The sequence below is a fragment of the Ixodes scapularis genome, unplaced genomic scaffold (assembly GCF_016920785.2).
Source record: "Ixodes scapularis isolate PalLabHiFi unplaced genomic scaffold, ASM1692078v2 PGA_scaffold9__187_contigs__length_104089568, whole genome shotgun sequence".
NCBI lineage: Eukaryota > Metazoa > Arthropoda > Arachnida > Ixodida > Ixodidae > Ixodes > Ixodes scapularis.
In genome coordinates this window covers 39,990,679-40,015,481 of record NW_024609884.1, presented here as the reverse complement: position 1 = coordinate 40,015,481, position 24,803 = coordinate 39,990,679, and the positions used below count along the sequence as shown (strand labels likewise).

The 24,803-nt window shown below is 41.8% G+C and overlaps 1 protein-coding gene across 2 annotated transcripts in view; it reads right to left on the bottom strand.

The window, feature by feature from the left end:
• Positions 1–24,441, bottom strand: part of LOC8031682 (low-density lipoprotein receptor-related protein 1B) — a 32,084-nt gene extending 7,643 nt beyond the window's left edge. The window contains exons 1-17 of one of the 2 annotated variants that reach the window (XM_029978400.4): positions 24,160–24,441; positions 22,249–22,383; positions 18,750–18,954; positions 17,619–17,820; positions 16,604–16,780; positions 15,202–15,346; positions 14,978–15,077; positions 14,109–14,237; positions 11,354–11,457; positions 8,868–8,985; positions 6,631–6,823; positions 5,558–5,691; positions 4,837–5,127; positions 3,348–3,704; positions 1,962–2,097; positions 1,117–1,404; positions 74–198 (exon numbers count right to left, since the gene is read on the bottom strand). In XM_029978400.4, coding sequence (XP_029834260.2) covers positions 74–198; positions 1,117–1,404; positions 1,962–2,097; positions 3,348–3,704; positions 4,837–5,127; positions 5,558–5,691; positions 6,631–6,823; positions 8,868–8,985; positions 11,354–11,457; positions 14,109–14,237; positions 14,978–15,077; positions 15,202–15,346; positions 16,604–16,780; positions 17,619–17,820; positions 18,750–18,954; positions 22,249–22,383 — 2,839 coding nt within the window. In that variant the 5' untranslated portion in view covers positions 24,160–24,441. The remainder of the gene's footprint in view (positions 1–73; positions 199–1,116; positions 1,405–1,961; positions 2,098–3,347; positions 3,705–4,836; positions 5,128–5,557; positions 5,692–6,630; positions 6,824–8,867; positions 8,986–11,353; positions 11,458–14,108; positions 14,238–14,977; positions 15,078–15,201; positions 15,347–16,603; positions 16,781–17,618; positions 17,821–18,749; positions 18,955–22,248; positions 22,384–24,159) is intronic. The other variant, XM_029978404.4, reaches the window with a different exon arrangement.
• Between the last annotated feature and the right edge of the window lie 362 nt (positions 24,442–24,803).

Sequence of the window (24,803 nt, the reverse complement as noted above, 5' to 3'; positions counted from 1 at the left end):
TGTAGCAGTCGCAGCCAAAGTCATAATGAAACCATAATGTAAACAAATGTACAACTAGTAATAGGAAACTTGCATAGAAACATCCGTTTGTCGTAGAGCTGCAAGTGCGACACATTAGGACCAAGGTAGCGACTCCAAGTTGAAATTTGTGGTTGCCTGTTCTTGACCAACATCACCAGGGATCCACCGGAGTATGTACTTGAAAAAAGCATAAAAAACTGCCATGTTACTAGGGATTTCCAATAGAAATGGAAAGCATTTGTGGGGCCACCAAGTCATCTAAATTTTTTGAGAAAATGCAAAGGAAATTAAGCTTATACAAACATTGATAAGTTATTAAAAGGAAAGAAATAATCAACTGACCAGTCAAACACAGTTTTACATACAGTAGAAAAAAAAAGTTATTTGCCACGCAACGACTAACAACTTGGTTTCCACACAATAAAAGGTGTCTGTTTGGCAAAACTAGAATTCGCAAAATCATGTTTTGCGATGATACGATGCACACTGTGCATTTTGCATCAATGCTACAATTTCGTGTCAGTACACAGTCCTGTTCCACATTGTAAAAATGTGTTTCATATCTGTCTGCAGATTCTGCATAGCCTTCTATGCCTAAAACAACTTCTTGTGCACTACACAGGATGAGATTTAAGGCCTGTTTAATCATGTTTATAAAGTGCTCTCTGGCAACCGATATCCATCAAATTCTCTGAAGGACACTTTTCTGTAATGGCGCCTGCCAAATTCGCCTGAAGGTGGATGTCGAACTCATCAATGAACCTGTGTGGATACCAGTTTACTGATCCAGAAGACTGAATAAAAATATAATTAAACAACATCGGAAGGAAAGAGAGAGAGAGAGAGAGCTAATAAGATATAATGCAAACAACCTAGCATGACGAAAAAACGTTTCGTAGCTCAGAGCGAGTAAGCGTCTTTAGAAAATATTGCATAAAACTGGGCACCATTCTCAACAGGCTGCCCGAAGCACTCTTTAGCACAAAGCAAACTTTGCACTTGTCTAAAGAACTTCGCAGCAAAGAATGGCATTGGAAATCACCCTCTACGCCACTAGAGTAACCGCAAGTTCATATTCCAATGAGGTCACCTCACCTGTCAATCCAAAAGAGGACAGACTGGAAGACTGCCACAGACACCGGCGAATAGTGCCTGTTGGTGCCCTTGTTAAGCACAATGCTGGTGCGGCGCGAGCCATCGAGGCGCGCCCTCTCAATCCGAGCTGTGCCCAGGTCACACCAGTACACCAAGTCTCGCTCGAGGTCCACCGACAGGTCCGACACTTGGAACAGCTCATCTCGCACAATGATGCGTCGCTCCCCATCCTCCAAGCTGTAGCGCTCGATGCAGGGCCACTCGCCTGCACTGCTCCAAAACAAAAGCCTGGGAGTGGGGAGAACGATTGGATGACTGAGTATATACTACATGCAAAATATGCAAGGATGGCTCTTGGGTCGCATTTTGTTGGTGAAGCGTATAGGGCGGTCGTCTAAGAGCTGAGGTAATGCAAGCAATGAGTATATGTAGCCACCAAGCCAGCATGGTTTGTGACATCACACACACGAAGCTATTAGGTAGCAGCATGGTAGATTTTGCGAAATAAAATAAAAATATAATTTCTAACTTTTCGAGACCACCGAGATGCAGATATTTCTGAACATGCATACATGGGAAGCATCATTCAGCAATTTAGGAGCAAGAACTTGCATAAATATACAATCTTCCAAGTAAAGGTTTATATAAGGATATTCCTTCCCTTTTAGACAAAGTTAACTTACTGTTTCAACAACTACTCTCCAATTGTGAATTGCATACAAACATCCGAGTGGAAGACGCTCTGGAATTCGGTCGACCACTATGAATTTTCAAGCCCCGCAAACGTAAAAGGAATAAGTACTTCAATCTTCTTTATTGCGCAGCTATTATCAAGCAGAGCTCACCTCCGGAATGGATGAACTGCAAGAGTGACGACTTTGTGGAGGTTTGTATCAACCAGAACAGTGTTCCCAGAGCCATTAAAGCTGGAAACCTCTATCTTTGCACCTGCAGCACTGTAAACTGCTCGATACAAAAGACCTAAGGCAGAAACCAGGGGAAAAAAAAAAGAAGATTATTTTGCGAATGAAGTGAGTGGGGAACGATGAAGCAACATATGCAGAGTTGCACAGCAGTCAAGCAAGATGCCCGGTCACTATTAGTAAAAATTTTGTTAGTGGTTATGCATCCAACCAAAAAGCAAATGAGATGCTGAATGTTTCGACAATGACAAAATAGATAAAGGAGACTTAAAAGAAAAGGAAATTAACCCTTTAAGTGCCTTGGATGAGCTGAGCTCGTCGGCCAGTTTCTGGCTAAAAATGCCGTGGACGAGCTCAGCTCGTCCAGTGGTTTTTTCGGTAGCTCTCAAATCCACGGACGAGCTAGGCTCGTCCGAGTAGTTTTGCGGCGCTGATCATGGATGGCAGCACTCGTTTTAGTCGGCAAATATTTTTTTCGCCTCCGCTGATTTTTGCGTAATAAACTTTTCAAATTTTATGTGTAATACTAGAGGAATAACAATTCAAAATAAAAACAAATATGACACTTTTAGGTTACTTTTGGAAGAAAAAAAATTTGGCACTTAGGGGCTAAACCAAGAAAAAAGAAAATAGTATTGCTCCTCTGCTGGCACCGCAAAGGTATAGCAAGCATTCCAATATAAAAATATTTAAAAAAAACACCCCCCCAGCGAGAGGTTCGTCTGCCACTGAGATATGGACACACTGGTTCACGTCGTTGATAAGAAATTTAGCCGGTGCGATACGACTAGTAGCCAGAGAACCACACAGAACTGTTGCACAACTGCAAACCAGTACAATGTTCATTCATATCTAAACGGGTAGGGGCGGGGATCAAACCCTGGAAACGTCCCTAGGTTCTGCAGCCCAAGCTTTGGTTCTATGAGCTCCGAGCTGCGTTGCACTAACATACTCGGCCACCAATCCCCAGCCAAGAGAAGATGTGCTTTGGTTTTCACATAATAAGGGAAGTCCATGAAAGCTCTGTCATGCCATTGAAGATCTGATTGAAAACAGGGACTGTAACAAAATCATCTGGTGGGCTATTTGGTTGAACATTGGAACATATACAGAGAAAATGTCATTAATAACTATTAAATTGTCCCCCGAAACTGAGATTCTACTTGCCACATTTATGCTTTGTCAACAACCTGATGCAGTGGTGAGAGGTATACATAATTATATAAGCAGATATGCAACCAACAAGGCTTATTACCTTAGTCTTCAATCGCTAGTGGAAATGTTAAACCAGTGACAAGCCATACTCACCGGAAGTGACGTCAGCAGCCAGAGCAGTCACCCTTGCACCAGTTACTGTGACGATGGGTGTCACATTGTAGCCATCAATGCGTGCCAAGAAGATGTGTTCGCGGCTCGCAAAGACCACAGACTCTTCCGTTGCGAGTACATGAATCGCATCTAGAGCCATGTCACTAAACCCTGCTTGCAAGAGCAGTGGTGGGGCCGTCGGGTCTGACCCTACAGGGTACACTACTGGACGATGGTTCTGTAAGAACACCAGCAGAGTATCCGAACCACCCACAGGAAGGCAGACGTGCTTGCTATCTTGAGGAAGGCAGATTCCATGGCAGGGCTCAGGCAGATGAGAGCAGGGGTGGCTTTCTGCTGAATAAAACAAAAGTCCGGACGAGATTTAAGATTTCAAGCAAGGTTTTGAACCTAACTTGTGCCAAACACCTAAATGAGAGTTATTTTTGGCTGAACCATTTCCCCGAGTGCTCTAGCCCGAATGTGCCCCAAATGCTGAAATGCATTTGTGATGTGAACTGTTATGATCAGCCACATGGCAGCCTCACCCTGCCACATCTCGTTGGACTCCAAGTGCTGGTGCATACATCAAAGCATATACAGGGTGAAACAAGGAGACGCCAGGCTCTTTAAATCAACCGGAAAATTCGGTTTCTTAACCTATCGCGCTACGACTTTGTGCAGCGTTGCCCACAGATGGCGATTTCTTTTGTAAAATTTGCAAAGAGCGAACTTACCTGAGGAAAAAGTAAAGCAAGAAAAAGGCTTAGCTTCTATGGAAACGCAGCGACGCCACCGGTCTGCAAACAACACGGCGCCGTTTCGCACGGGAGACAAGAGATGGCGCAAGCGGTCGCGACGCCAACTGCCGCCAACGAACGAGCAGACGACGTCGAGAGCCGGCCCTTTTGCAGACAAGGAACTGCAGTTCCTTGCTGTTACCGCGCCTGTCTTTTTTATTTCTGCGACTGTCGCCGCCCGCGGAACGCGCGCCGCTTTTTAGTCGAAAAGATTGTCTGCTAAAAAGGCCTGCTCTCGGCGCCGTATGCTCGTTCGTTGGCGTAAGGGGCTTTACGTTGGCGGCATTTGTTGCGCCATCTCTTGTCTCCCGTGCGAAACGGCGCCGTGTTGTTTGCAGACCGGTGGCGTCGCTGCGTTTCCATAGGAGCTAAGCCTTTTTCTTTCTTTACTTTTTCTTCAGGTAAGTTCGCTTTTCGCAAATTTTAAAAAAAAAATGCACCATCTGCGGGCAACGCTGCACAAAGTCGTAGCGCGATAGGTTAAGAAACCGAATTTTCCGGTCGATTTAAAGAGCCTGGCGTCTCCTTGTTTCACCCTATATATTGAGATTAACTGCGTAATATACCGAATCCCATGCCTCACTTGTTTATTTACTGCAGGCAGCAATGAATCCAGCACACAGTGGAGGGCAAATAAAAGTGAGAAATACACCAGAAAAAGAAGTGAAGAGTTAAAAAACAACTCTTACCAAGATCAACTATGCTGTACACACCGCTATGCTTCAGGTAACTGATTGGCTCAGACGCATTCCACAGAAATTTGGCGTCTCCAGAATCGTATGATGCGGTATACATGTGGCCATTTCCAACACTGTAGATCATTTCTTGCCCATACGATGTAAGCTCAACTTCTCCAAGCACTTCCCCAGACAAATTAAACTGCGAAAATGTCCTTGTTGTGCCATAGCCCGCACACATAATGTTGCCACTGCTTGTTTCAATCCAGCACACTTCTTTTCTGCTTGGATTTGCATTCAGCCCTGAGAAGAAAAAACAAGACATTAAAAGTACATTATCTAAAAAATGAGAAAGCTACATTGTGCAAGATATTGCACCACATCTTTGCCTAAACAGTGCTAACCACACCCTGCTTCAAAACATATGCCATACTGCTGCTCTAAAACAGAAATGTTTGCAATTAATACAATTTCCAAAAATTACTTTGGCATACTTTTGTTTATTTCCTTTTTTTTGTATTTCAACTGAAAATACTCTTTTTAAAAACTAGAAAAAATTACTTTGGCAAACTTTTATTGTTTATTTCCTTTTTTATTTCAACTGAAAACGCCAACTCTTTTTAAATACTATGTCACAAGTGAGAAAGACAAGTTTTGACCTTTTTAATGGTGTTGGAGGGTCTCTTATAAAATAAGCAAAGAGAAACCTGAAAGCTTTACAGGAACAACCCACCTTTGGCAACAGCATTCTTCAAGACTGTCCATGTGTGCAGTGTAAAAGGGTCTGAGCCATTCAAGTTGGCAACTTTAATCGTAATAAAATCATGTTCCACAGTTGCCCGATCTCGTTCCAACCAGAAGACAAGCCTAGGAAATATGCTAACTTCAGTGAGGAATGCCATTGACTTGAGAGAGGCAGAAAGACCATAGCGTATGAGAAGATTAAAATGGCAATTCAAGCTAGTTGGTTCATTATCACGATCAAAGCGCCGAAACCTCACAGGGACAATAAGAAAGGAGACGAAAACAGGACATCTATTACTGATATTCAGACGAAAACAGCATTTATTAATTGTATTGCTAGCACCACACTTCTGCCATTCAGACGGTAGTTATAAGTGAAATTAAAGGTGACTCTCTCCAATATACACCCTACATACACGAAAACTTTAAACAAAATCATACTACTCCAATGAGATCCAACTAGAAGAACAAACACAGTAGAACCAGGATCACAATCAGTCCATCTAAGCCTCCAGGCTGCTATTTATATCTCCCTCTCCTTCCCTTGAGAACCACTGGCATTAGAAACTAGAGATGCACAAAGAGTGATTCAAACAGTGCCGCATCATTCATGCATCCAAACTGCAAAGTAAGATGCAATAAGGTGCAATTTTGGTCTCTGTACAGGGATGCTGTGCATAATTCATCTCTACTAAAAGCCAAGAAGTCACAAAATGACGGACAAGTGTCCGGCCAAAATTAAATCGCAATAGCAATCATTATAAGCGGGCAAATGTTATCTTGAGTCTACTTCATGTTGGCAGTCCAAAAAATATATACATATATAATGTGGGCAATTGCACGAGTAAATGCTCAGTACCTATTTTACCATTCATTCAACGTATCCTTAAGAGATACTTCATGCCCAACCATAAGTTCTTCAAACCCCTTCCCTTCTGCCTCGGGTTGGTTGAAAACTGCCAATGCTGATTTTGTCACTTTCATCACTGCACTGCTTAGTATGATGACACAAGAATACCAAATGAGAGAGAAAAAAGCTCTGAAGCTAAGTAGGGCCATCACCTGTTGGTAGGGTCCACTGTCAAGCCAGCCACATGCCTCACGGCATCCCAAATGAGGTTGCTGCAGTAACGCCTGCCCGTTGAACACACCGAAATCTGGCTTCGAATGTCGCTGTTTAATTGCATCGAATTTCCAATGTACAGATTTCCGGACAGACAGTCAAGTGAGAGTGCAGTCAATTTCACTCGGGATCCTGGTGAAACAAACAACAGTTTGAAGGAGCTAACATACAACACAAGCTCTTAACTTGAGACCGTAAAACTAATTCAGATTTTGGCTCAATACGTCTAGAAATTAGCATCTGCCACTTGCACTTGTCCTGTCCCTTTCATGTTTTTGTCCTCTTATGCTATTGTTAGGGTGTCTGAAGTCACCAGACTCGATCTAAAATGGACCGTAAAAATCAACATCTCCAAAAACCAATCTAAACTTTTCGTCAAAGGTGTATTTCACAGGTTTGTTTTTTCTTGTAAAATTACAAATTGTAGCTCCCTACCTGTACAAAATAGGACCAAAAAAACTTGCCAGGGTCAATGATGGACAACAACGCAGATGACCAAGTCGAGTGGCGGGGCGCGTTTGGCGCACATATTGATAGATGGCGCTACCTCCTTATCAAGACTGCTCGCGACCACCGTGATTTACTAAAATGAAGATAATCTTTTTGTAATGTACCTTTGGTTTAAAAATAAATGCAAATAATAAAAGCAAAACTTGAAGTTTAAAAAAAAAAAAAGTGGTAGCATAACGACGACGTTCTTGCTGCCAACGGATTTCATCTGCGTGTCGTCTGCTTTCTTTCGCTGGTCAGCTCACTGATCTCTATGACAATTGCTAGATTGCATTTGCCCACTCCGCGAATGCGGCCACTGGTGGCCATCTTTTTGGTAAAGCTATGTTACTACCTCTAGCCAATGTACAGCTGGTGCAGCCACTATCATCCATCCATGGCAGACAGCGTTGTGGCAGTTGTGGTGGCAGGCTGCCATCAAAATAGCGTGGGTGATATTTCGTATTTGATTGGAATTGTTCGACAAAACATATTTTTGAAATCCGGCGTGAACGGTAGCCCGATCTTCGAGGACCCAGTGAAAGTTTCACGAAATCGCAGCACCGGGAAAAAGCAGCACATGTGCATCAAAAGTCGCATCGAAAGAAGCATCGAAAGCAGACGCCGGTACAGAGTCCGCTTTCGATACGAGCTGCGCTGCTTTCCCCCGGTGCTGCGCTTTTGTAGAGCTCTCGCCGGGTCCTGAAAGATGAGGCTACCGTTCACGCCGGGTTTCAAGAATCTGCTTCGTCGAACAATTTCAATCAAGCATGAAATATCACCCACGGTACAGTGTACTAGACCCACGGCTATTTTAATGGCAGCCTGCCGCCATAGCGCTGTCCGCCATATTACCTATGATGGCTAGAGATAATATAACTCTACCAAAAAGATGGCCGACCGTGGCCGCATTCCCATCCATAGGCGGAGCTGGTCACACACGATCCAGCAAATAGACATAGAGATCAGTGGGTCAGCTACACCTTTCGACGCTGTTCCCAACGCCATCTATCATTACGTGAGCCAAACGCGCCCCACCGCTCGACTCCGTCATCTGTATCACTGCCCGCTGTTGAACCTGGCAAGTTATTTGGCCCTACTTTTTACAAAAAGGGAGCTACGCTTTGTAATTTTACAAGAAAAATCGGACCCGTGAAATACGCCTTTGACGAAAAGTTTTGATGGCTTTGCGCAGGCGTTGATATTTACGGTAAATTGTAGATCAAGCCCGACGACTTCAGGCACCCTATATAGTATATGACATCATCTCATGGAGATCGCCCCAAAAGCTAGCCTCCGCCACTTGTGCTTGCCCTGTCCCTTTCATGTTCTTGTCCTCTTGCACTATTGTATATATGACATCATCTCATGGAGACGACCCCAATGCAAGTCGGGAAAGGCTTGGTTTATGCTTTATGAGAATGAAGCAGAATTGCAGCACTTCGTTGAAAAGAAAACAAACAAAAAAATCTGTCTTTACAAAGATACACAAAAAGAATAAACTTAAAATTTTCTCAATCTCAACATCCCCTCATGGTCCTTGTGAAAGGAACATTCCCACTTTAAAGATTTGCAGCTAAAATTATTATTACATGTTTGAATGTTTACTTCATCAATCTGCAGCAAACCAACCTTATACAGTACACAAGTTTCACAGTTCTGAATGACTTGATTGCATAAAACTTACCGAATTCAGCAAATGTCTCAGTCACACCACTTTTGAGTAAATGCCTCTTAATTGCTCGTCCTTCAATCCAATACAGGGCCATATTCACAGCATCATATGTCATACCAAACGAGGATGCCTATAAATGCAATAAGGATTAGAAACAAAGGATAAAAAAAGAGGTTCACTAATCATAAATTGGCCGTCCACTATTGGCCAATCTGCCTACATAAAAACATACATTAAAATGTTTAAACTATCAAACTTGTACAGCAAAATACCCGATTCATTGAATGATTACTTTGATTATAAAGGGAAGCTGAAACACTTCTTGAAAAAAACAAACGAGTTAGAGGTGAATTTTGACGTATTTTTATACCGTGAATCTGAACATCATGTTCGTTTTCCCCAAAGATGTACCGTATTTTCCGGACTATAGTCTGCACCCGGTGTATAGTCCGCAGAGGCAAATTTGGAATCAAAAATGAAAGTTTTTGCTTAGATAGTCTGCACCCGCTGCATAGTCCGCACCCAGTGCATAGTCCACACCTGGTGCTTAGTCGACACGAAATTCTTCTCATACGCGGCACACCTTGACATATGTACGTTTTCTTAGCTCACAAAAAAAGCCTATAATATACATAAATTATCAATAACATACTCTTTTATTCACAAAATCCATCCCGTCTCGTCATAATCAACGATATTGAAAAACCATTCCTGTATAGTCCGCACGCGTAGATAGTCCGCACAGCCAGAAATTTCAACTTTTAAACATGTATAGTCCGCGGACTATAGCCCGGAAAATACGGTAACTAAATGCGAGAAAGCATGAAAAACTTCCAATCAGTCGTGACGTCATACTAGGATCTTTGGGCCGCCAAGCGCGTGTCACTCGTGTGGGCAGCGCGTGCAATTGCAAGCCTGCCATGTATATTCCCCGCACTGACACCAGTCGTGACGTCTTTTTCCCACTTTTTGAAAATAGCAAGAGTGCACGTGCATAGCTTTGACAGGCGTTGAATGCGCGAGAGCAGAGATTCTGAAAACTCCTAGTATGACGTCCAACCCCAGAAAGGAGGGGCTTCAGCAATACTTTAAGGGGACACACCCCCCGGGAGGATCAACTTTTGAACCTTTGTCTTAAAATTAATCAAATTTACAGGGTAGGCTGCTGGTCATGCTAGAGGGTAAAGAACAAAATTTCAGGTCTGTCGGTTTAGTGGGAAGGAAATTAGAGCAGCTTCTATCAGCAACACGCCTACATTGTTTAGTTAATCTATCGTCGGAAAACTATCACAATATTCACAATTTTTATTCACTATATATATGTAGCCGAATGCCTAGGAGGTGCGGCTACGGAAAGTTTGTTTTTTGTAAAAAGGTCATTCATTTCTATACATTTTCTCTTCTGCAAAATTGGTCAACTTTTTGGTCTTCTGTGTCTTCGACAAAATGTCAACATTTTTATTAAAGACATCTGTAAAGTCACAAAAAGATTCCATAACAGCATTCCTTATTAAATTTCAGTAAAAAAAAAAGTGAAGAACGAGGCTTCCCTGTATTGCCATTATCAAACGATAGATTGACTAAAATGGAATTTATACCAAAAAGTGGAACGGAGAAAAATTCATTCGAAGTGCTCCAAACCCTACCTTATCTTTAGCTTCGGTGGACAGAAAATAATTTATAAAACATTAACTATGCAGTGTAAACTAATAAAAATTTCTGGGAATACTCTCTAGATGTTGGTGGATGTAAATATGTCATTTTTCAAAATCAACATTTTGAAAATGTTGATTTTGAAACAACCAAATTGAAAAATAATCTTGATATTCGTGATTCTGCGGGCCAAATGAAGACGATTTTGGTGTTTTTCCTCAAATACAGAACCGCTTCACATTCCCTTCCACAGCGAGATGATCTTATACTTTCACTGCAATAGTAGACACAGACAAGGGCTACTGACTAGAAAAATGGCTTTTTGCATAAATATACAAGACCTTTCCTTCCACAACAAGGGTGCAACACACCTAGTAACATTTTCAGTCACAGGTGTTTACAGAATTGTCATGCTTCAGACATTCACAAAGATCATTCACAAAACAAAGCATATAATCTTGATCAAAAAGATTTGACTTGTGCCGATAAAGCACTTATGAAAATGTTGATACAGGCCTCATAACACAGGATAACTTTTAGCACTCAGTGAGACATTGCGCTTTCAAAACTCTGGTAACTAGTAGTACACCTTTAGCTTTCCAACAAACCTTTGAAGAGCCAATAGATATGGCTCCTCACTACCAAATACATGCATGCACATTCAAATTCAAATTCAAATTCGTTTATTTTTGCCACAAACGGTACATTTGTGACATTACCTTACATTACATTGTTATGTGATGTGACATTACATTACCTTACAAAGGTAATGTTAGGTGCCACTATATGCCCACATCACTCGAAAAGGCATTTTAAAGTAAAGAAAGCCACATAACAGCACTCACGTTTAACTTTAGAGGGGGATAAACCCACTGAGCAGGATTTCTTGGAAGTGAAAAATAGGCAGTGTGGGTAGTCTTCATTACATAGATCAGCAGTGGACCATGTCCTAACAAAGAAAACAAGACAGGGTTCAATAGCACCTTTTACAAAGAGTATGTGAGGAAGACAGCTACAAGAGGCTTCTAGACACTCCACTTGTAATTTGTGGATCATAATTTCATGACCCCATTCTAGGAGAACTCTCACACATCAACGCTTTTACCATACCAGCTGGAGTTTGTATCATCTTTACTGTATCATTATACAGGGTGTTTCACAGAACACTGGCAAAATCGCTCCTGCGAACAGTATGCATTGCACAGAAAACAGGTTGATAACGTAGTGGTCTCTGCCAAAGGGCCTATTTAGGAAAATTAATAATGTTCATAAAAACTAGGTTCTTAAAATTATTTTTGAGTAATGAACGTTATAATTAGTATAGGCATTTAATCAGTGTACTTTACGAAAATATAAGGCAAGTGCAGAATTTTATGCCATTCCAGGGAAAAAACATTCAATTTGGACGCGTTTTCAAGTTTCGGTTTCTCATCAAAATGTGTCTCCGAGCAAGTAATTAAGAACCTACTTATACCACCAAACATGATTAATTTTCCTAATCAGACCCTTTGGTAGACACCACTCCAAAATCAACCTTTTCCTGTGCAATTAGTACTTTTGGCAGGAGCGATTTGGCCAGCGATCCATGAAACACACCATATAAGTTGACTATAGGTAGACTTGTTGTGTGTTACTACTGAACGTCAAGTGCATCCCTTTTGCTGAATTTAAGGTAAATAAAGCAGGGGGGCCCGATGGCATGCCAAACCATGTCCTCGCAAAACATTCTTAAATTGTAGCTTTCTTCTTTAGAGGTTCAGTGTAAAAAGTCACTCTCAAGCAGTAGGATTCCTAGAGAATGGAAGACAGCAATGCAGTACTGATACAAAAAGATGGCTCTAACAATAATCTTCAAAACTACAGACCGATCTCTCTTCTTTGTACCTGCTCAAAAGCAATGGGACATATTTATAGTATAATCTATTATTTAATCACCTTAGCAGAAACAATTGTGTCACTCGCTCGCAACACGGATTCATTAAGGGGTTCTCTTGCGAGATGCAGCCGATTGAGTTTTACCACGACGTTACATCTTTTTTTGATACCGGATTTCAGGTGAATTGCATACTCCTCGATTTTCAGAACATATGACAAGGCACGTCATCCATTTACTAAATGCAATACCATTTCTTTCAGCAACCCCCCCCTTCCCGGAAAATTCTCATCTGTAACATAAAACAATTTGACCCCACTCCTCTACCGTGCCTCTTTCTTTCCTTATCATGCGCATGCAAAGGTCGTCGATCGTTTCATGTGTGCGTCATCGCACTATGGATGGCACGATTTCATGGAGGTAGGATACTTCTAGAAGCGACATGGTGCCACCAGAGGTGCAGCCAGAAGTGTGTTTTGGTCATCGTTAGGATCATAATCCCTCCACACTTCTGGCTTCACTTCTGGTGGCGTCATGTCACCTCCAGAAGCTTCCTACCTTCATGCACGATATGCAGTTGTCCCAGTGGATATGTGCTGGCCAACAATTGGCTCCGCTCTATGAACGGCAATCGCTGGAAGTGCTCCAGTTGTCCTCATTACGCCTTGCATGAGAAAGGAGCGGATCAAAGAGGACATCACTGAACAGAAGCGGTAGTGCATTGGGGCTCAGTGTCTTCGCCGTGCCAATGAGACGTCGGAAAAGAGAGAAAGGCGCCAGGTTTATATCAGGTAACTATAACTCCGGATTGAGTGCTAACCTACTTGAAAACAAGCTTGATTTGTTCCACTTAACCAGCAAAAGGTGGTCCACGCAATTAAAATTGTATTGCGGCATCTTTCATAACTACACTGACGTGACGAAACCAAGTACATGCTGCCTGCCCAAATCACATCTGGAACAAGAGACCGCTCAAAAAGTGGTTACCGCTCAAAAAGTGGTTAGAGTATCTGTGCAGAACGGATGTATACGCCATTTCTTTCCTTTTATGGCGAGCAGATGGAATAGGCTATTATAAATGAAATTGGTTTCAATAGCCCTACAGCCCTGTTTTTCAATGATTTTCAGTAATGATGTTTGCATTTAAGCTTTTCCGTGTTTATGTTTTTCTATTTTAGCATTGCAAGTTCAACTTGTTTTAATCCACTTAACGAGCAGAAGGTGGTCCATGCAATTAAAATTTTATCTCAACATCTTTCATAATTACATCAACTTGGACAAAACCAAGTAAACATGCTGCCTCTTCACTTCACATCCTGAAGGCAAAGGTTAAAGAGTATCTGCAGAACGGATCTTTTCAAACCCTCTTTCTTTCCTTTTGCAAAGAGCAGATAGAATATTCCATTTTAAATAAAATCGGATTAATGATCGCCACAGCTCTGTTTTTCAACCATCTGTGGTGAGTTGCTATTTGAATTCATGCTTTCCCATGTTCATGATTTTTTGTTTTTTTTTCCTTTCTTTTTTTGGCATTATGATAAACTTGTGCACACTCATGCCCAATCCCCTTATGTTCTGTAACTATTTAAAAATGTAAAGGCATTGTCTGCTTGTAATACTGCCTCTCAGGCACTGCGAGGTAAACTAAATAAGTGAGTAAACACAAAAATAGATAGCAAGAGGCAAACAAAAAATGTAAAGACAACAGATGAAAGAAAAACACTCACTTTCGCATGTTTGTTTGTTGCGCCCTAGCTGCAGGCCATACGGGCACAAGCACAAAGGTCGAGCATTTCCCGACACACACAAGTGGCTGCACATGCCATTTTTGTGTGCGCAGTAGTTTTGTGCATTGGCTGAAAAAAAAAAAAAAAACAGGGGGAGAGAAATTTTAGCAACAGTTCCTGTGTAAATCAAGTTTCCCTCTTGAAGTGCATCAAGAGATGCACAATACAAAATTGCGAGGGTATAAATGCTGCTTCTCTCCAGTTGGCAGAAGAAATGCTATTTTGTTAAGTGCCATTTCCTTAGAGTTCTGTGGTGTTATAATACATTCTTCATATTTTTTTCTTGGCACATATAATTTTAGAAATAATAGTGAAGAGTCAGGCTAACCATTGCTTCTTTAGGAGGAAGTGATGGCAACTAACAAGTAGCAGCAAAAATAAAATATATAAACATGAACTATGTCATCACAGGCCTAAATAAATGCTGATTCCACTAGATAGTTTTTAAAATAAAACCAATTTAATACTGTTAAAAAACAATACAGAAAACGTTTTTTGAAACACATATATTCCTTAGATTAACATTATTCTTCAGTCAAACAACTCAGCCTCATTTACCAATCAAGATGACAACTCGCACGACTTTGACTATAAAAAGAGCAATCAAAGAATCCTCTGAAGAGCGAAAAGAAATATTCGAGATAGCATTATTCACAATGGGCACAACGATGGTGCATTCATGGCAAAGCTGTTTTTCGTTCCCAGCTTTTAATTTCAGTTTATTACTTCGGAGTAGGATATTTACAAATTGACAAGCTTTATGTGCTTCTTTGTGGCACTGGCATAGCCAAACTGTTACTGGCACTCACATGTCGGATGCCGCGAAGGGTGCACAATGGCTGCCTGATAGAGCTTATTTGGGGAGTGAACCACCACCTGCTGAGATGCATTCACTGAAAATCTGTGAGCCTAAGAAGAAAATAGATTAACAGCATTATTCTATGCCAGGCTGTCTTGCATGTATAGCATCAGACAGATGCACCCATCTGGTTGATAGGGTGCAAAAGCATTGAGCAAGCATGGAAGCACTTGCCTTATAAATGCTAGAGTAGGTGATGTCCGTCCAGTAGAAATAGTCGCCAAAGACATCCATCGAGAACGGCTTGGAGAATGTAGACAAATGGAGGATCTTTTTATGGTCTGAGCCATCATACTTGACAGTGTGAATCGAACCCGCCCTGAAATACACCAAGCAGTGAGGTCAGCGAAATTAGAGTTGTACTTGTTGAGTGCAGCAAATCTTTAACTGGCAAGACTGAGTCATCACAACTGCCAAGACTGTGCTACCTCCTGGTGTGCCATACTGTGATACGAAGAAGATGCCATGAAGTCCTTATACCGCACAATATAAATTTAATCGTTATGTGCAAATAGTGGATTGTGAGTTTGAAGTGAAGTGGTTTTAGCCAAATATTTGTATTAATTGAATATTGAACAGTTTGTCTAAGCCTTTCATGACTTCAAATTACTTAAATGAAAACCCAGCTGAACACATGAAGGTTGTTCCCAAGTTTCCACTTGTCCATTTCTAAGCTAATTTTGATTTAACTATATTTATTGACTGTGGCCTCAGAAAGTTCGATGCCTACATTGAGATGGCAAGTAAACTATGCATTTTACATAAAATTAAACTTTTAGAGATTCCCAATTATACCTAACAAAGGGGGTTTATAGATATACCTGCTATATACATATATATTTTCTTCAGTCACGAATTATTCATGTAGGTTGTCATGACATCTTTGCCTAATGGCCACTCACGCATAATAGTCAGTTTAATTTTTGAAACTTACTGCAACATTCACAAAGTTTTCGATTCCATTTCAATATACACAAGGCTCGCGCGTGCACCATCCCACTTTGAAAGTGTGCTTTTCTCCTAAGCACGGGGCTAAAACGCCGCGGGCAAAGTGTTGCCCGCGGCGTTTTAGCCCGATTGAGTGCGATTTTCACCGAGCACCGGTGCACTGAGAAGAAGCAACACCCGCGGAAGCGAGCTCCGTCGCTGTTGCTGCTCCGCAGTGCGCCGGTGCTCGGTAAGAAGCAAACTCAACGGGGCTAACCAGCTGTGATCGACACTTCGAAAAATATTGATATCTCAGTTCACCTCGAAGCAAACGTCGTATAGAGTATTCGAAACTGCTATCAAAATATTAGCACAACACTAAAACTGAGACTAGTAGCCTGACAACACAGTACATCTTGTTTCCAAGACTGTAAATGAGTGACCTGTGCAGTACAGTGCCCCTGCTAACCTCCACAGACCTTTTCCAATGATACCGACATTAAGTATGAAAAACAGATGCCCAGAATCATTTTTTCATTATTTTACAACTACACAACTCAATCATGGTATTTTCTGGTATTATTAAAAACATACTAAGAACAGTCACAAGAAATGAAGGTGGCAGCCTTGTCCTCTAAAAGCGTCATACCTTGCATCAATCCAGTATACCCTGTGCACTGCGTAGTCAAGTGTGATTCCATTTGGTAGAGATTTGGGCATGTTGCTGTACTGTTGCACATCCACAATCACTTGTCTGGCACTTCCGTCCAGGAGACTCCGCTCTATTCGTGGATTATCATCTTCCCAGTCCGTCCAGAAGAGAAGGCTATGAAAGGAAATAGAACTTAAACACAGACCTATTCCTCTTTAAATATTGACAGTACTTGAAAAGTATGCAGGTTGTCACAACAAAGTGAAAGTAGCAAAAAATGGGGAAACAGTCCCCTGTGGTCTATTTGACCATCCACCACAACAGATATTTAAAAATTCCCAAATAAAAAAATTTAAACAAAATTCTAGGAAGGTTGTCTGAACCCTAACATGGCTATTTTGGCCATGGAGTACAAATCTCTAATTGTAATGTGCCGCCTACAGAGAATACTTAAAAAAGTTAATTAATGGATTTTTAGCAATTGGCTAATCATTATTTCACACTTGCACCTCGACATCCACCGCACTCGGTAACCTGATCTCGAAGGCATAATTTCAACATTTCAAGCGCTCCTTTTTTTTTTATTAAATAATTTCAGTTCTACGTTAACCGTCCTGTACAACACGTTTCTTGTTATCCCAACAAAACTCAAATAGGAAGAAAATGCACATTGTGCATCTCCTTCCTATGCCATGTTCTTTTGGAGCTCTAAATTTCATTGAAATGTGTCAATTACAGCCACTGATAGCTTGAGAAATGCAGGGCTTATCATGTTCCTTTCTTTGGGATCCACTCTTTTCGCTCTTCAGTATTCTTATCAGCAAATACTGCAATCTCACTGACTGCGGAGCGATAATGAGATGCCTGGGACTAGCCACACCCTGCATTTCCTAATGGTGACTATGGCCCGCCTATCCGTTTTATAGCAGCAAAAGTGTGCGTGCAAGTACTCAAAACAAAAGAACGAGAGGTAAACAAAGAGGCGAGAGGAGAAACTGCCCGCGCTGCTCACCCCACCCGTGGATCCAGCGCTAAGCCCCTAGGGCGGCGGACGTCCCCAACCACAGACGCCCGCAAAGAACCGTCACACCTCGAGACCTCGATTTCTTGGTGCTTGCTCTCCACCCAGTAGAGATTACATGCAATCCAGTCCACAGCCAGACCCTCCACACAGTCAAAGCCTCCGGAGACTAGGGTACGGACATTCTCCAGACCTGCACCAAAAGGACAGAGACAAAATTTTACAACCCTTGAGGCCCTAAAAAAAAAAAAAAAGAACAATTTGAAGATGAGAAAGTTCCTAAAACAAGTGCACACAACACACATCTGCATTCCCTTTCCTTTATTTTAATGCCACAAAAGAAGGTTTGTACTGTCATTCTAAGAATTAACCCAACCACCGTAAAATAAGCAGTTCTCGCAATTTAAAAAGTACAAAAGCCACAGGGCCTCGAAGCTTGTTTGCATCACTGTATAAGAAAAATTTTACATGTACCAAATTTCACTCTGGCCCCCCACAACATAGGCACTTCAGAAGAGATGCAATTACCAGTCCAGCTACTATTGGCCCAACTCATAAAAGTAGCTGGGCCAGTGAACAGCCATGTCCTAAAAGCAACTACATAAAAAATAGTGCAGCTTTTTTCTATTTTCTGAACTTCTGCAACATACGAAACTGAAATTTTGAACATGCAACTTGTCCTTGGGCAACCTAATACCCAAAAAAGTAGACTAGAACACTTTACCTCATTGATTTGGATCTGTAGTTCAACATAAAGCATTCCAGTTGTCTTGAATACCAAAACCATAACAAAAGAAATCCATGAAAAAAAAAAAAAAAGCACCATGGTAGGCACTTCATATAATGGTAGCAGCGATTTTTGTTTCATTATGTGTCTTTAAATATGTTGCTAATGGCTAAAAGGTCAGACCAACATGCTGAATTAAAGAACCAAAAAGGAAAGCAAACATGTGCATTTAAACCAGAATGAAAATTAGAGAGTAATTATCTCAATGTAATTTGTAGATTAAGAAAAGGTTGCACCTGGGAAACAATCTAGATTATTTCCAAGGAGAAAAGAAGTCCAATCACCAGGCATTCAAATGCTAAGAGGACCAAGAAAGAAGACGGAAGAGTACTCACGTCCTTGGACAATTTCTCCCGCACTGATTCGATCAGTTTGTATGTCGCTCCAAAAGATTGTGGTATTGGGACCGTTCAACAGAAAATCAACAGCAACTGCTAGGGTCTGACTCTGATACAAAAACTGGCTAGTGTTCTCGGCACCAAGAGATGCCTGTTGAATTCCAACATTAGTAGTTATCAGGAGGGAAGACGACGAGGGAATCTAGAAGGAAAGTCACAACATATAGGGTTTTGGCACAGACCGGATCTACCGCCTGGACTGCCACACTAACCATATAATACCGAGCATAAACCACACTTGTGCAAGCTTTGTTTTGCGTAAAGTTCAGAATTGGCCTGAGGTACTGAGCAAGCCCCTTCTACCTATTTTGGCAAACTTATTTCCTCATTCTGGGCAGGCATTTGTTTTATAGTCGCTGCACATATACATGTTTCTGCAAGGTGAATGAGGCAGCAGGAAAGCTGCTACAAAATATAAAACATGGTTACCTCCCAGAACTAGTAATGGAGGTTTGACAAAAAACAAGCACAGAACTTCTCACATTTTCAAGTGTAGATGCAAGGAGTGTTTGTGCATTTTTGATGCATTTTTATTTATTTTCTTGTAATGCAGACGGTGCTTTTAGGCATTTAAATAAAAAATAAAAAAACATTAGCATTCTAAAACACTTCTTTCTTTATTAAAGAGCAAGATTTGCCAGCTGTTTAACCCTTTAAGTGCCTTGGACGAGCTGGGCTCGTCCAGTGGTTTTTTCGGGTAACACTCAATTCCATATATGAGCTAGGCTCAAACATGGAATTTTTATGAAAGTAGTTTTTGTTCAGCATTTTAGATCAGAAAAGAAACAAATGCGGTTTATAAAGTATGGAAACAAGAAATGACCCGTCGCACTCATGCAGAAAAGTCCCCGGATGTACGCGGCGGATGTACGGCCGGTTCCGAGCATTCCCAAGGCCTTCGGCGAGCAGCTTTGGTTTGCCTTTTGGCGGTATGGCAGCGCGAAGTAGCTCCTGTTCTGAACTGATCTTTACCTCGTGTTTGCTGTCGTTTGTGGCCAATGAAGTGTCATGCCGGATTAGGGCTTAATCGCGCAGCAAATGCAATGCGAGTCGCCCTGGCTGCCCGCTTCATACAGCCTAGCCAGCACATGCTTTAGTGGCGCCCTTTCGAGCCTTCGACACGGAGTGCGGCAGCCGTGAGCGCTCTCGCTGAGCTCACTACCCCTCCTCTAGTTCACGGCCACTCAAGCGACCAAGGACGTGAAGAAAAAGGTTATTTCTTACTTGCTTTTGTAATTTTAATTTGCCTATAACTTTTAAAAGAAAACGAAATTCGAGAAAAGAAAAGTTTCATTCAGTTCCTACATTCAGTGCGCTCAGGTTTGGTGCAAATTCAAAACAAGTAAAAAAGTCCTTGCAGGGCCCCTTTGAAGGAACTTTTCCATTGTATCTGCAGGCAGATCTGGTAACAATAATTGAAGTGTTGCTAGAACATTAATTTTATATATATATATATATATATGTATCCCAATGACTCATGGGGCTTGTTTATTTATTTTATAAATAAAAGAGTATGTTGTCACAAATAACAAAAGAGGTTCAAATACTAAAAGGTTGGCCTCACCTTACCCACAAATGCTGCTAATGTTCCAGACAATATTTTCTATGTGATTTCCTGACTTTAAGTGTCAACTGCTAATTCTGGGTAAGCATCATAAAATAACTGTGATGTAAATATGAATCTTGACTGCAAAAATTCCTTTGTCTCCTTATATCGTAATTGCAGTCTTAGAGGAGGCCATCTAAGAAAGACATTGCCTTATTCCGCAGAAAAATAAACTGCATGCTCTCACACTTTTCAACCACGTTCTTGATAAAGAAAGCTTAAACAGTGTCTATCTCAATCTTTTAATTCACTCTTTTCACAAACTTCGTCAAATACAAAAGCGGTTCCCAACATCCTTACAAGATGCCCCCCCCCCCCCCCGGAATTGTTACTTACAGCAAATTGTTACGTACATGTTTATATCGGACATAAACATGGCCACAACTCAAGGGAACCTTTGTAACAGATTCAGAGCACCTCGTAACATGTTTCTTGGAGCATGCGACATGCTTTTATCTCGACACAACATTGATTTTATGCCTGGCAGCTACCTTTTACAAATTGTGCGACACCTTGTGCATATGGGGCACAACCTTCACTGGCATCCTTTCTCTCTGCTCTTGACAGTTTTCGCCGCTCGGATGTTTAATTTACTGTAGGAGCTTTTCAAAAACCTTAGAAACTATAACAGTTTTCACCTCAAGAAAAAAGCAAGTTTTGCACATTGTACATATGCAGCGCAAAGTAGTTCTTTTGAGATTTGGTTGTTGGAGGAAAAAGAGATGCTTTTGGCATTTGTAACGTGTATGTCTTGATAACATATATCTAACCCAAAAAGCACCTACACATATATTTAATTATCAACGTAAAGGGCGAAATTAGTAATGCTCTGCGAGGAGCCGGACTAGTTTTACTACGGTTGTTGAGGTAAAAACAGGAATAGGTAAGACGGGTAACTAGCTTTCTTCAAACACTCAACCTGAAGATCAAAGCTGTTTGACAGTCTATGCTGGCAGCTCATGGGGATAGCAGTGTGTAGGAATGTGGACGCAATCCCTCATTTGACTAATTTTGAGTGGGAACTTTACAAGAATCCCTCGAGTTATGGCCGTGTTTATATCAAACTGACGGGACGTCGTTTTAACGATAGGGCAAAGAAGTACAGGCTCACTGTACGTAACAATTTGAGGGGGCATCTCGTACGGCATCGTAAGCATTGCGGTTGCAAACTGCTTTTAGATTCGACGACGTTAATAAATGGAGCAAATGAAAACATGGAGAGAAAAATTGTTGAAGCTTTCTTTATCAAGAATGCGGTGAAAAGTTTGTGAGCATGCGTTTATGGCTTGTTTATCAACATGGTGAATGACAGACTGGCTGAGTGAAGGTTTTAATTACAACTGACTTCAATAAAGTCAGTTGTAAGTAGCACCTGTCTTTGTCGTCCGTGTTTCAGTTCATGCTTTTTAACCTTTTAAACAACTCCTTCATAATGTCTCCTTAAATGACAAGATACCTCCTTTATTTTGTCACCTCCCCATAAGTTTATTTTATGGTGAAGCTTACCACATCAAAATCATGTTTCCAGTTTGCTAAGCCACAAAAACGGACAGTAAAAAATTATAATCTAGATGGCACAGATGCTGCTTACTGTCACTTTTTTTGCTTGAATCTCAGAAAATGCCTGAGGGCATTTCTCAGCAACTTTTAGTAGAATCCAAAATAACCAAACACCAAAATCTAAATACATATAACATGTCCTAGCTGAAGTTCAACAAATATGCAAAAACAGTCTTGAAACAGAACACAAACAATATAAGCATTACTGATAAGTAATTGTTTTATGAAACTATGCTGATGAGAGTGCAGCATGAATAAACAAATTCATACCCAATGGAACACATGATACCCCGTTGTAGTCAAGGCGAAATCCTTCGACACAGCCACAGTCCACAAGAGATCTGTTCTGTCTATTGGCATTGCAGAGCTGGGCACACTGACCCCACTCCTTGCAAAGAGACACATCTAAGGACAAGGAGGAAGGAAAACTAGTCAGATAGGTCCGAAAAGAAATAGGGCAAAGATAAAACACGTCACATGTGAATGTTTACGTTAGGAGGCATCCCAGAAGAGCTGAAGAACAGTGGATAATGTGTCAACAAAATATTGAAAGCTTTGAAGATAAATATACGAAGATGACAAACTGCTCACAAAAAAGAATGTGTGAGAACCCTTTTTTTAATCTCATATTTAGTTTATGATTAAAGCACAATGTTCTTTGTCCACTTGTTGTCAGAGATAGTCAATCTGCGATTCTGTGAAACATTCCGAATTTCTTTCCTTATCGACAATCCCCTGGCCTGTAGAAGCATATGCACTTGGGCTAGTTGGTGATCCATGTTTGTGAGGGTAAAAGCGCTAAAAACAACAGACAAGTAAAAGAAACGTACAACACAGAGCGCTCTGTGTTGTACGTTTCTTTTACTTGTCTGTTGTTTTTAGCGCTTTACCCTCACAATCCCCTGGCCAGTGGCGTACCAACATGTGATTGAGTGGGGGGGCCACCCAGACCCCCCCCCAGGGCTGGGGGCGGTGCCCTAGGTATCCCTGTGGCACCGCCGGCTAGTGCTTGCCTTGCCCAGTAACAGCTGTTTCAGGAGCGGCAAAACACATGCCTTGCCCCCCCCCCCCCCCGCCCACTCTGAGAAATGGGGGGGCAAGTGCAACCCTTGCCCCCCCGGTTGGTACGCCCATGCCCCTGGCTTTGCCGTGGCTTTTAGGCTCACTTATCCTGATATTTTACGATAATGGAAGAGGGACATTCAAGACAAACAGACCTCTTTCTTTTCATTATCGTAAATTAGAAACCAATACGCTCAACCATCTACCTTATCCTGAAATGTTCACGCCTTCCTGTTTTCTGAACGCGGTAATAGCTGAACAAGATTATATTATTTCAAGATTACTTGAAAGTACTAGATGTCAGGAGGGGATTTAGAGGGGGGTCGGTTCGGATGTCCTGACCCCCCCCTCTTGATTTCTGCATGTGTAAAATCTAGGGCGTAAAACGAAGGAGAGGGGTTCCTAAACATATGGTATGCTGACCAACACCTGACCCCCCCTTCAGGAAATTTCTGCATCCGCCCCTGCTAGACGATAATATTTTGAGTGAGCTCTGGAAGACTGTAACGATAAATGCCGAGTAAGACAGATCCCGGAACAGTTAACGGTGTACAATTACGTCGTAACGCAATGACGCGCCGTAATCTAAATTGCTATCTTTCTACTTACGCTTCTTTATTTTATTTTTATAGAGAAATAGTGCTGCAACGCCACCCCAGCAAGAATTCAAGGTAAAGTTCGAAAGGCGGCCCGGCCCGTTCGCACAGCGAAACCTGAAGCTGCCCAATACTTGAGTCTAGCGAAGAAAATCCACACACTGATCACGTGAGTGAGACCGCAAGCATGCCCCGCTCCTGCTCAAAAGGCGGCCACTTTTACCGGTTATGAACGCGTCTGAAGTCCATTCGCCGAAGTGAACTCGCAGACAAATTTGGGAACAGTGTCGGCACATAGCACGACTGCCCCGTGCACGACGTCTGCGCATTTCTTCTAACAATGGAGCACCGTCACCAGAGAGGAAAGGAAGTTTAAAAAGAGTGACCCTGTTTTGCCCTTCCCGCTACCGGCAGCTGCAGCACACATACTTCGGTCCCTGTCTGGAAGAGCTAGTACTCAGCACATCAAACGAGTCAACGCAGCGTGTTTCAAGATAAAAAAAAAAAAAAAAAAATTGCTTACTGCTAGTACTTCGTGAAGATCTCGAGAAGCCGGGGAGGATACTCAATGTGACCAAATATGCAAGGTAACATGCAAAGAACATGTCAGGAGTTAAGAAACTAATGACTTTAAAGCGGTAAGGCAAACACAAATTGTTCCCGATGAACTGACTAGCTCATCAACCGTCATAATATAACCTTTAACCCGACATTGAGCTTAAAAGATGTGGAAAACGGTTTTGCCGCAAAGTCAATGCAGACACAGACAGTGCAGACAGACGACCGCTAGGGTAGGCACTGATCTACTTTCTCATTCTCAACCGCTCAACCTGATGGCGCTAGAAGCTACATCAAAACAGTGCATCAAAAATTGGGCTTGGCCTAGCGGGTCCATATTAATTAAGATTTAAAAAGCGCGAACAAAACGAGGTCAAAGAAAACACAAAGAAAACAGTACTGGCGTTAGAAATTAGTCATAGTGAAAAATACTTTGAGACTAGGGAGACTGGTCAAAGGCGGAGGTCGCTTTTCGACCGGCGGCGGCGTGGTGGTCATTTTCGGCCGGCGCGTCGGTCGCACTTCCGGTCTGGGGCTGTGGGCAGAAGTCACAGAAGTCCCCATGCCGGTCGTGTATTCCTGCGTTGTTTTGAAAGGAACCAGTCAAAA